This window comes from Penicillium coprophilum, assembly GCF_028826855.1.
Source record: "Penicillium coprophilum strain IBT 35676 chromosome Unknown utg000002l_segment0_segment1, whole genome shotgun sequence".
NCBI lineage: Eukaryota > Fungi > Ascomycota > Eurotiomycetes > Eurotiales > Aspergillaceae > Penicillium > Penicillium coprophilum.
Window position 1 is genome coordinate 1699374 of NW_026622722.1, and position 12808 is coordinate 1712181.

Below are 12808 nucleotides of genomic sequence, written 5' to 3' on the forward strand. Positions count from 1 at the left end.
AATGACTCAAGAAGGTATGCCCCGGTGAAGCAGCCTCTCGTTCCTTTTTGATAACAATGCCGCTCACTTGTTGGTGGACCATCCTGACATATTGCTCGTCACTGCTCAAAGATAAGGATCGAAGTTGATAGAACCTGGAACCTCTTCGCTAGAGACAACAATTTGGCTACTTGCCCAACGATTAGAATTCCGAAGGTATGTACAAAAGCTCGGCACGTACTTGCACTTCCAATCTCGCTTGTCGACTGTTCTCATGAGACGAGTACTTACACTATACAAGCAGATCGGTGAGCCGATGAATGTTTTGTTCTGTTTTGCATGCATTTGACTCGCTGGTTCGAATTCCACTGGGGCGGGAAACGTCCCCCAGAGGTTTGTCTCGGCCCTTTAGCAAGCAAAGACATGAATTCAATATACCCTGAATGTGGTGAAAAGGTCCTGCTGGAGAAGGAGTTGATCGAGGATTGGGTAATTACACTTGAAAGATTCACAAAATATGAATGGGATTACCTATTTGTCAACCTTTTCTCCATGTAGATAGCTCAAATAGCCTCAGACGGTTTCTCTCGTCAGGGGCAACTCAGTTCATGCATCGCTTCTCGGCCCGCTTGATAGCATTCTAGAAAGTATCACCTTTATTGTCAGTTTGACATAACATCAGTTAGCCTTCAAACTAGGAGACTTTGCTCAAGTAGGTCGTCAGCACGGAGAGAGAAAGAGAGACATATAACATGTAGACGCACGGGTGAGTACGGTGAGCTTTGTTCCGCATCCTATAAAAGTAGGGGTTTGCAGATGCTATGATCTTGTTCAGCATTCTACCTGCCCACCCAAAAGCTCTCCTTTTTTTTCTTTTGGTGAATTTATATTCACTGAGTATCTCTGGAGCTACCCACACACTTTTATTTATATAACAGAAGCTATACTACTAATTATCATAAAGTGGTTGCCAACTGGGCGATGGCAGCTCCAACCGATTCAAGCAGGAAAAGAACGTGGCCCCCCATGGGAGTAGAGGGCTTGTCCTAGAGCTAACATATCAGCTTCATCTATCTCTCACTTCTCTCACTCTCACTCTTCTATCTCTCTCAAATCCACCATAGAGGAATGGGCTTCTCCATCTCTTCTAGTGAGAATCTTCAACCCCCGAAAGAGAAAGTGGTCATTACCACTGTGATGGAGCATTATTCTACGGGAATATTGCCCCAAAGAGTGAGCATTGCTGGCCGAATTGATGGCTTTGCTTGAATATACCGCGAGACAGACAGATATATCCCAAAGCCACCATGATCAGGTATTTCGAAACCTTCGTCACAAGGCCTTTATAACTGCCATCGGCGGTCTCTTTGCTGTACGCCCGATCTAACTATTTTCAAGATCCGAGGTACACAATACAAAAAAGCCGCAATACAGAAGAATTCCCGGGGTGACACGTCATGTCCTCAGCCTTCACAGCCCATGGCGGCTGAAGGTTATCAAGGGCCTGAACAGTCTTCACTTTGACCTCGATTTATACCACGGATATGTGTTTTCTTATTTCTCGGAGCAAAGACAGGGACAGACCCAGGGATAATGTCCGCACGACTGATCCTACTATATTTTGGCTTCGAAATGGTCCCTATACCTTGGAGCGCCCACAAAAACAGGAATAAACAGCTTCGAAAATTCAACGAAGACCATCTGTAACGAAGTGATACACGACATCATCTTTTACCACAATCCCCAGATTCATGTGGAATCGACAGCTCCAACGACCAAGGCCGTATTATGCTGGGTTTCCATTTCGGGGATACCCGGACTCAAACGGGCTTTCAAAAAGCCAGCCTAGGGAGCGTGGTACACCCCATAAAGCTTTGCGCCACCTCCTGATGCTGGCCGAGCGCGACTACTAGTCAAAATAGCTAGAAGAGGCTTGCTTATAGTGGGTAGTACCAAAAGTCTGCCATCCGACTTTAGCTGTTGGGGGGTGAGGGTCGCCTACGCAGCTCATGTAACGTCAGATGATTTCTCTCTTCAATGACAATCATTACATCTATCCCTTCCCTGTTCTCTATCAATTGTTGCAGGAGCAAATCCAAATTGAGCTTCAGCTTGACATCATACCAGTCTCACGGGGCCCCTCTGATTCCTCCCTTGCATGTATAGTCCACTGCAACGTAGATCAAGACTAGGATGGTTTTCTCGTCTGGGTATGTCTGAAGTAATAATTGATTAGAGTAGGAGAAAGTGACAAGCTAGGATACATGTAAAGGACATAAGAAAAAAAGGTTTTGTGTGGACAAGAGGGTATATTTGAAAGAAAAAAGGAAAGGCAGTCATACATCATATGAACGCTGTGCAAAAAAAGGACTTTTTTGTTGGCCAACATAATTAGGGGTATTGGTTGACAATGGACAAACGAGCATGGAGAAAACCCTCCACATCTCATATTACTTAGTGGCTGGCTCTCAGCGAGCTCAGTCTTTCCGTGTACTCCGGTGGGGCAAGGCCCACGTCAACAACCACATTGTTGAGATTGTGGTCTGAGAAGTCGGTAGGAGAAGTCACGTTTCGTGGGTGGAAGAACTCTTCTAGCTCTTGCTGTGTGACAGTGACACCGAGTTCGGCCTTGAGGGATTCAGCGCACTTGGCTTGGCTGGTGAACTGGACGGGGACGCGGAGGGAGATCGTTGGTGTCATGATATTAGTTGCGGGGGTGTGGTATGTCAAGGAGAGATCGAGGGCGTAGACGCGAGACATCAGACAGGCGTGGAAAGTTGGTACGAAAGCCTTTGCCGCAGGCAGGGTGACGGGGACGACTACTGATGCGGTGTAGTAAGTGTCGCCGGTGAATGTCGAGGACGGGCCGAGTGACGAATCGGATGATGATGAGTCGGTAGAGTCGCGGCGGAGATAGTCGGCGGCTGTGGATTGTTTTGTCCACTGGGCGGATGCAACACACATGGTCAATAGAGGGACGCTTTCTGAGTACAGGCCGCATCCAATTTGGGCATACGGCATGCCGGTTGTGGAAGGGAAGTCCTCCCATGGGGAGGAACTGAAGAATGTGTTGACACGGAGTTTGCTGGTCATTGTTCCCAGTGGGGGAGGCTGTTCGTTGCCGACTGGGTCGAAGCGGAGGTTTACGGTAGCCACGGTGCTGACGGTATCAGTTGGCTCGCCGTTTGGAGGAAGCAATTGAACGGGCTTGGGCTGGGAGGATGAAGCGACGATCCGTCCCAATTTGCTTCGCAAAGTTCCGCGTTTGACGGTCTTTTCTTTACGCGTGCAGAGATATGGACTTGAGGAAATTTCAATGGGAGGTTCCTCTTCGACAGTTGGGATGATGCGGATTTTCTTGCCAACGGCGGCAATGGCCATGACTCCGGGGCCGGCGAGTTGTTTCTGGAGAACAGAGGCTCGAATCGAGTAGGCAATCTGGGACATGCTGGGAGCCATGTCATCTAGTAGTGTCTTACCGTTGCTGGCAAGGATGGGATCACCCAATGTTGGGGGCAGCATAGTGTGGGATCGTTGAATGTGAGCATTCTTCTTGGCGTGGGTGCAGACCTGGGGCAGCAGGCGATCTGGGACGACGAATGTGAAGGGGTATTCATATGATCGACCACACTCTAGCACTCGAGGGGTCGGATATTCCATTTCGTCAATTGGCTGGCGCAGCTTGAGAAACATCTGTTGCGATCCCGTGCGGCCGGGGCATGATGCCCGTTCTACCGTAGTTCGAGATATACCTTTTCTGAAATTAGTATCGTCTATAAGCCGAGTTGCAAGGGAAAGTACCTTCAAACACGATCTCAATCTCATCAAATCGGGTCTCATGCTCCACGGTGACGGTTATAATGCCATCAATACTCTCTCCAGTGGTGTAGGAGTTGACATGGCCTGGCTTTTGACCCGCAAGATATATTTCAATTTTAGGCTGTGATCGTCGAGTCCAAGCATCTAGCTTGTCTGAGCCAGAGCTGATGATTGAAGTTGCCGTCGACATTGTTCCACAGGGATAGCAAAGAGGATAGATACTAAGGCGCTGTCCCACGGAGAAATGCAGAAACAATGTCCCAGCCGATACTTCAAAAGAGATGGAATATCAAAAGGGAAAGAGTAACAAGGACCCGGTCGAATTGTTTTTAAAGAAAATAAAAGAAAAAAAAAAGTAAACGGTGGAGCCGTCGACAACCGCGATGGGGTCAAGGAAAACAAGTTGTGGAGGAAGTCCAGCAATGTGAGCAAGGTTTCAGATTTTAGATGGCCTCATCGAACATCCCCCAAGGTCCTTATAAATCGGTGTCGAGTGACTCACAAGTCATAGGGCGCTCTATTATACTTCTACGATCACGACAATCTATAGCGCCCCTAAATCTAAAAACCCAAACCGATCGTATACATCCAGTATAGGGAAAGCCGAGAGAGTCGGAGTTGAAGGGAATGATTGGTCGGATGCGAGGATCCGTTCTAGCATCACGCCCTTCGATTGACATTCCACTTGATGAAAGTGCATCAAAAGACAAACCCCCTCCATGTTGAAGATCCCACATGATATTGAGGAGTTGTATCCCTAGAGAGCTCTGACGATCGTCGGTGGGATCATCTTTTCCAGATCATTCCCAGATCCATCTCACCCTCAGCGCTTTCCAGAGCCAGGTCTAGTAACAAGCTCCGTGGGTCAAGGGGAAAAGAAGTGGAGTGCGCCTTACTACGACATATGCACGCCCTTTGGACTCCACAGTCCCCTTCACATTCCCCCAGGCCCGAGCTTCTGTCGTGCTCGTATAGTGGCCAATCATGTTCTCCCGTGGAGACGCTGTTCAGAATGTGTGGCGTCGATTTCAAAGCATCATCCCGTTGACTTTCATGCGTTTGTAGCACCCTTTTGGGGTCATAAATGACCTTCCGATTTCCACCCTCATGAGGTGAGGTAAATATGAAGTTTCCCGCGGAGAATAAATCATGGAATCCGGGCCTAGTTTCGGCCCCAGAGATTTCCGACCATAACCGAGATTTTTTTGGCTACTCCGAGCTAGATTTTACGTCTTTCCCGGAGTGTCGGAGTAAACGGAGAAAGAATCTTATATGGCGCAATTCGATCTCGGTGTACAAAGTCGGGAGGCCGAGGATCAGGTGATGCCCTGATTATACATAGAAATGCCTGTTCACCGTCCACAATTTGCAGCTGGTCTCAAAAGACATTCAAAGCATAGTTGTAAAAGATACCTCAAATATCGTCTTGAGCTACAGGGATCGGAATGTTGAATGATGTTGTCCAGGATTCAGGCCGACTATTGTTGTAGATTGTACACATGAATAGAGATCAATCAGGGTCTGAACGGAAGAGATTTGGAACAAGGTTGTTTTTCATTCAAAAGACTATAAAAGAATAACAGAGTTGTCCCAACTGATAAATTACGACGTAGACCCGTGGTGCATTTCGGATCAAATCGTACTCAAAGATCGTCGAGGCGTTTTCACGCTTCTTCTTGTCTCATACAACCAGCACTAAAAGTGACCGGTTGCATCCAGCTCAAGATTAGCCGAGGGGAAACGGCAGACCGAGCGAGGCAAGAGACATCAGGAAAGAGTCTACGAGGCCAAAGATAGCCAACGGGAAGGGGAGGTGTATGTGAGGAACACCGAGGGGATTAGCTTCAGTCGAAAATTAGTCGCGGTTCAAGACCGCACAATCATCATCCATTAATAAAGAGGTAGGTATATGAAGCCCGTGTATAGGGCAAAGAACGCCAGCAGACGCCACAACCAACCCGAAATCAATACGCCACCCTTGTTCGCATATCCTGAGAGATGTTAGTAAAAGGACCTAGATACTCGTGCACATTTACAAACTTACCGAAATCTTCCGCTCGATCTCACGAACAGATCGATCGAGTTCCGCTGCAATCATCATCTTGGTATCATTAGGCAGCAGGAGATACATCTCGCAGAGATCTCCATCAATGACGCCCTTCACAGGGGCATAATAGCCGCGGTACATCAAATGGTCTCGTCCAGCCAGAGGGGGCTGCTGGGAAGCCAGTTGTGTCTCCAAAAGCTGGAAGAAGTCGACATCCTCACGGCTGGCAAAGGGAACAAACATTCCAATGGTGCCTTGGAAGCCAGTCCAGACAACAATGTCACGGCCTCCGGCAACCAATTGGGTCTTATGCACACTGGTGGGAATATCTTGAGCGTAGAAGTGAACCATCAGCTCGAGACGGTGGGGGGTACCATGGAGGTAACCCTTTTCATGAATGAGATGTGCCCCAGATCCATCCTCGTCGGCTTGCTCGGAGATCTTGCTAGGGCAACGGACCAGCCACAGGTTTCCAAACTTGTCACCACCAGCAGTTGTTTCGTAATCAACCATGGTTGTACACGATGTCCACCGTGCGATAGAATCGTCTGCGAAGGGAATCAAGACATTGTCCTGGTACTTGTAGACAACGTAGGTGACACTCTCGCGGACGTCACTAACAATGATTCGGCTTCCTTGTGTCTGAAGACCCACAATGGTCTTGGGGACCACAGGTGCTTGACATTTCCGCAGTAGTTGCTTCATACCAAGGTCGTACACACGAAGGACAGGACCGATGCCTGCTAGAAGACGGCCCTGGAATCCAAGAAGAGCGAGAGGAGGTTCATCAACCTGGGTTTTGTGAATAAACTCCAACTCCCGGCCATCCTCCTGGAATCGATAGATATGGATGAAGCCACAGGAGGCCGAGGGAGGGCTGACTGTCATATCCTTGGCGGTTCCCACAACTAAGAAAGTTTCGTCATCCTGGCTAGAAAACGACACCGCGGCAAGGCTGACTGCTGCCTCATTGTCCTCAAGCTCAAGAGTGGAGATCACAGACTTGGTGGTGATCGGGTCCACGACCTGAACACAGGAAGCCCAGTGGCCAGTGCCTCGCGGATATCCGAAGTCTGCAGGCGGAAGGTCTGTGGCCTCGCCATTCTGACCTTGTGCATCATCAATCAGTCTCTGGCGGGTGGCAGGAGAAAGAACATTATTGTCAGATTCAATGACGTAGAAAAGGGGTTGCTCGGGATGCTTCACAAAGCGTCGGGGTGTGTAAGAGAGAGGAATGGACTCTTGAAGCATGTTGTTGTCCAATTTCTCAACGGTGAAAATCCTATTTTCAGTCAGTACCAGTCCAGAGTAATTTGGAATTTCAACATGGTATGAGAGAGGGTTGATCTCAGAAGGAACAATTGGAATTTTTCTTTTAAAGTTTCATCCACATAAAAGTTCGGATTGATTTTCTCATCACAGGATCAGGGGCGAGGATTGGGAGGATGTTAATCATGGGTGAACCACATACCGTAAACTGCGGCCTTGAATGCCGATCATGCCCTCCACACACTGTTCACTGGAGAAATTCCATCCCCATTCTAGTCCGACATAATCCAAGGGTGTGAGCATAAAGGTCTTGGTTTGAACGTCGGAGTATCCCAGCCAGGGACGAGCACTTAGCGCCAGGACAGCTGTTTGACCCTTGACCGACACCTGGGAAAGTTTCACAGGCTTGGCGCCGATGAAGCGAGTTCTGGTATCCGAAAGCTCACCTGTCACCTCGTCCAAAACGGTACGGAGATAGACACCGGAGTAAAGACCAATGTGAAGGTAAAGAGTTGTGCCTCCCGAGCTCGAGTCGGCCATGGCCATTATTTGCAGGGCAGACGGCGCAGACGTCAACGCTTGAACAGATTTGTTCTCGAGTGTTGAGTCTGGGTCCAAGCTGAGAATACGGACGGTAGAGTCATCACATCCAACAGCCAGGAATGAGCTTCGCATGCGGCCCTCGGGGACCTCTCCCATACTCAGGGAGGTCACGGTACCAGACATCTGTCGTCGCTCGTCATACTCAGCCAATGTCCCATCTGCGTCCATCTCGAAATAGACAATTTCACCGGAGCTGAGGGCCACGGCAACTTGACGTTCATTCGTGGCAGCTGCAACGATGGACCTATGCTGTGGAGCAGGCCACTCATTCACTCGCTGATCAGCGAGAATGTGACGAATGCCACGGGGGTGCACTTGGACCAAAGAGTCCTCACCAAGCTGTTGCACTGCCAGAGTTGGAGCTGAAGAAAGGAATCCTGTGTCTGAAACTTCCTCGACAATTTCTCCGATACTCAAGACGAGGGTGCCATTCGCAAAAGAAAGAATGATGTATGTGTGGAACTCATCGGCGCGCAACAATTTGGTTGTCCATACAGCCGAAGGCACCTGTTGAAGGTCCGACTCCACGATCTCAGAGACCTCAAGTCCATGCTTCAAAGTCCGGAGTGTGCTTCGGGCCCCAGAGCCACAGATTGTGTAAATCTGAGGTGCATCATCCTCACTCAAATTGAGGATTTTACTGTCAATCAGAGGACTCAGAGAGTTCATGCTTTCCATGAGGTTGACATTTTCAGCCCCTCGAGGATGGAAAAAGATTGGTGCGGAAGGCACGGTGTGGTCAGCTGAGAATGAGTCGCTGGAAAAGAAGGGCTCATCAGGGTCATCACCGAGCTTTTCAAATTGGTAAAAGTTGTGGTTTCCAGACTCACTGGCGGCATAAAGGAAACCGCTCTTGAGAATCAGTAGGTTTGTTGATACAGGAATCGTATCAAAGTATTTGATGGTCAGTCTCTTCACTTCTCCTGTGGGTTTGCCCTCATTGTCTTCGACCATTTCCAGGTTCAACTTGAACAGATCACCATCCTCAGTTTGGAGGAGGAAGAAGAAAGCACCTCTCATCTTGTGCATGACTCCGGAGACAATTGAACGCTTACGCTCGGGATTTTCGGTGGCTCCGCTGCGTCGCGGTATGGGCACGCGGAACGCACCTTGGTTGGAGTGGCGGTAGGTAATGTTATCTTCCGCGCATACCAAGACACCACTAGGACCGTCATCTCCTCCTGGTACCTGGAAGAGCATGGAAGCTGTGCGATCGACAGGGTCAGACCACTTGCGAACAACATGATTTAAACCAAGGTCAAGTTCATAATACACCAAAACCTTCTCGATTTCTTCGTACGCTTGACCAGTAGGGTCCTGGTCAGATTCCGAGTAGTCCACCTCGAGAGCAGCGAAGACGGGGTTGTCATAACCAACATCCAGGCAGATCATGGCAAACACCAAGGTCTGGGGCTTGTGGGCTTCCAGCGGTGAGGAGATGGTGAGATCCGCCTGCGAATTGCGGTTGAGAACATAGACCAGCTTGTTCTTTTCCACAGAGGCGATCAGGCACGCACGTCCCTTCGGATCCACTGCGAGATATTGTCCTGGCACAACACGACGAACTCCAGACTTTCCAAATGTCTCCATGTGGATGCGATTGAAGCGGTTCTGGGATGGAACATATTCAATGATCGTGATACGGCCTGAATCAGAGCCGATGATAATGTAATCTATGATAACCACTCAGCACTGTCCGTTGATGAGAAACCATTGCGTGTCAACGTCGCTGTCCAGGGCAGGTCTCAAACCCTCCTTCAGGGGATCAGGCCGTGAGAGGACCACGCTGCCCGGGAAGCTTGGAGAATCACTAAGTTGTACTCGTAAAGGGGTAGGTGAGGGGTGATAAGAAAAATCGACATACCTTTGTTGCTTCCAGCTACGCGGAAAGCTGCGAGAGAGCGGATGATGCCGAAAACATCCTGAGAGAAGAGTGGTGTGATCTTGCCCTGTGCCGGGTCAGGGCGATGGATGGTCAATTTCGATCCCGACGAGGTCACAATCTGCTGATCCCTGGTGCCTGCAAATTGACCTAGAATGGCCTGCGTGACAGCAGTTGGAGGCTGGATCGTCAGGGAGTACATAAACATGTGTGATGTGGTGGCCATGGTGGGCGGCTAGGTATCGGTTTCCCGGTACCACACAGAAGAGGTAGAGGCTTTGTACATGCAATTGCAAGTCAGGGGGGTATGAATATTACATCAGTCCCATCCCTGCTGGGTGGAGTTAAGAAAGAGAAACTCCTCAAGTCCACTTGCCACGATTAGAGAGAGGTGTAGCTGTGTGATCAGACTCGAGGAGGTGAGGAAGAGAAAATATTCCTTGCCGTGTGGGAGCTCCCACTAGCGCGTTCAGCACGTGACTTATGTTTCGACCGCCTTCCACGCCGAGCCGATTGATGCAAGGCAGATCACCTCCGCATAACGGGTTCACTGACTCCCCTCTTTCTCTCATATCATCTCAGTTTCGCGGTCTTCATCCGTATCACAGGGATCCATTCGATCAGACGTTTGATAAGCCACTCAATATTCTTGGTGATACACCGTTCACCATTGGCCCATATCCCAATAATCACCCCACTTCCCTACTCTACATACATCATACATCATACATCATTCAGCCATGGCCGACGATACGGCTACCTCAGAGCAGGCTCCCATTACCTTCACTGTCAAGTCATCCACTGATGCCAAATACACCATGACCCTTCCTCTTAGTACTCTGGTATCAGATCTCAAGCAGAAGCTCTCAAGCCCCGAAAATGCCGATACCCCTGCAGAACGTCAGCGATTGATCTACTCGGGCAGGGTTTTGAAAGATCATGAGACACTGGAGAGCTACAAGATCAAAGATGGCCACACTATCCATCTAGTAAAGAGTGCTGCAAGCAATCAGCAGCGCCAGAACACAACTGCTCAACCCAGCTCAGCCACTGCGGCAGCTGGGGCAACCCCAAGCCCGGCGGCAGCTGGTGTGCCAACCAATCTTGCTGCTGGTACTGGCAACAATCCACTTGCTGGCTTGACTGGTGCAAGATATGCTGGGTTTGCACAACTTCCTGGGGCGGGTCTTTTTGGCCCTGATGGCGGGGTAAGTGAGATATCATTGGACATGGAAGTAATTTGGCGATGCCTCCAACAGACTGCTAACATTCTTCGGCTACTTAGATGGGTCCTCCTCCAGATACTGAGTCGATGCTCAACATGCTCGAGAATCCTCAGTTCCAATCAACCATCAACGAAGCCCTGCAAAACCCCGCTATGATCGACATGATGCTCCAGCAGAATCCCATGCTTCGCGACATGGGGCCCGGAGTCCGGCAGATGATGGAAAGCCCAGAGTTCCGCCGCATGTTGACCGATCCGAGCTCGATTCGGCAGATGATGCAAATGCAACGAGCAATGGGAATGGGTGGCGGCGGACTTGGTGGTGATAATGCATTCCCCGCCCCAGGAGTGACAAACACGACTGCCGAGGGAACCCAAGGATCCGAGCAACAAAATGCGCAAGCAAACCCTTTCGGGCAGATGCCTCAAAATCCATTTGGAAACGCAAATCCTTTCGGTGCCCTCTTCGGAGCTAACCCATTCACAAACGCGGCCCAGCCTTCTGCTACCCCGGGCGCTACTCAACCCGGTGGTGCACAAGGCGCTGACTCTACAGACCGTTCAACATCTGCTGAGGGACAAAATTCTCAAGCTCCTCAGAACCCTTTCGCATCTCTCCTGAACCCGGCTATGTTCGGCAATGCTGGACAAGCTGGTCAGGGTGGCATGAACCCGTTCAATCCTCAGCAAAACCCATTCTTGCGTGACCCTGCATTACTTTCCCAGATGATGCAGGGAATGGGTGGACAGGGCGCAGAAGGTGGAGCCGCCGGCGCAAACCCACTGGCTGCTCTATTTGGAGGTGGCGGTCTCGGTGGTTTCGGAGCCCCACCACAGCCGGCAGACACCCGTCCTCCGGAGGAGAGATACGCCGACCAGTTGCGACAGTTGAACGATATGGGATTCTTTGAGTTCGAGCGAAACATTGAAGCCCTGCGTCGCGCAGGCGGCAGTGTTCAAGGAGCGGTGGAGTACCTCCTCACCCACCCATGATAATTTAGTGGCTGGTTTTCCTTCTTTCTAGCACAGCCTTGCGATTACTTTTTTGATGTATTCACAACTTCTATGGATTTTGCGAGGTGGTGACAGGCTCCCTCGGTAACTATGACTTTCCCATTCCCCTTTTAGCATGTTTATCTTCTGTGTGATCCTTAGCTACATAGGTAGTTTTCTGGATATCTCGTCGCCATTCCAGGGCTCGGAGTAGCATAGGGTCATTTCTAATTGATACTTCCGTCATATCTACAATCCTATGTAATAATTCTCCAATCCTTTTAGTTACATATCTTACAGCGTGTTGCAGGGATTGCATGTCTCACAAACATGAAGGGCCTCCTCAGACATATTTGGTCGTTCAATGTTGTTTTTGGCCAATCCTACATTTTGTCAGAGATTTCTAGTAGCGGCAAGACCGGTGTAGATCTACATTGACTTGGGCTTTAATTGCAATATCATTGCCCTCAATCTATGGGTGAAGGTACGATCCGAGCATTTGGAATTCTCAACTGTCCCACTATGATCACACCGTTCGACTCCCATAGAATGAACAGCGTGTCCAGCTCTACAATGCACCATCTTGCCCATAGAATGTCCGATCATACTGTGTGAGTGCCCGTGCTAAAGTCATCAATGAAACCCTCTTCTTCTAGGGTAGGTTTCCCTTCGATCAAGCAAAGCACAGCAAAAATCAGGATCAAAACACACATCAAGTCATTCCAGTCATTGAAGACTCATTGTAGCTGCATTTGTATCTCATGTCCGACTGCAGATGTGATCTTGATTGTGGCGGTCCGACGTTCGAGTTTCGAGATCTTGTAAGGTCTGGACATGTACTGTTTCATTTCTGTCCCACTAGTAGATGGTTCGTTGATATATGGAGCATTGCGAGCATTCGAAGTTTGATCACTCGTCTGGCTTGAACCGGGATAAGGCAAGAGATCATATCGGTATCGGCATAAATACCACTGTGTCATAAAGTGGGCAA

General features: G+C 49.5%; 3 protein-coding genes across 3 annotated transcripts; 1 reads left to right on the plus strand and 2 right to left on the minus strand.

Annotated features, from left to right (window-relative positions):
* Positions 1-2433: 2433 nt before the first annotated feature.
* Positions 2434-3988, minus strand: N7500_002691 (arrestin (or S-antigen), N-terminal domain protein; the record flags this gene model as incomplete). Its single annotated transcript, XM_056673837.1, has 2 exons — positions 2434-3731; positions 3781-3988. 2 exons carry the CDS (start codon positions 3986-3988, stop codon positions 2434-2436), a joined length of 1506 nt encoding a protein of 501 aa, XP_056534362.1.
* A 1774-nt stretch (positions 3989-5762) lies between these two features.
* N7500_002692 (DDB1/RSE1 family protein) lies at positions 5763-9825 on the minus strand (the record flags this gene model as incomplete). The annotated part of the gene is made up of 4 exons (XM_056673838.1): positions 5763-5789; positions 5843-7127; positions 7317-9390; positions 9582-9825. The coding sequence occupies 4 exons, from the start codon at positions 9823-9825 to the stop codon at positions 5763-5765; spliced, it is 3630 nt and encodes a 1209-aa protein (XP_056534363.1).
* Positions 9826-10339: 514 nt separating this feature from the next.
* N7500_002693 (ubiquitin domain-containing protein DSK2) lies at positions 10340-11817 on the plus strand (the record flags this gene model as incomplete). Its single annotated transcript, XM_056673839.1, has 2 exons — positions 10340-10807; positions 10885-11817. 2 exons carry the CDS (start codon positions 10340-10342, stop codon positions 11815-11817), a joined length of 1401 nt encoding a protein of 466 aa, XP_056534364.1.
* Positions 11818-12808: the final 991 nt, after the last annotated feature.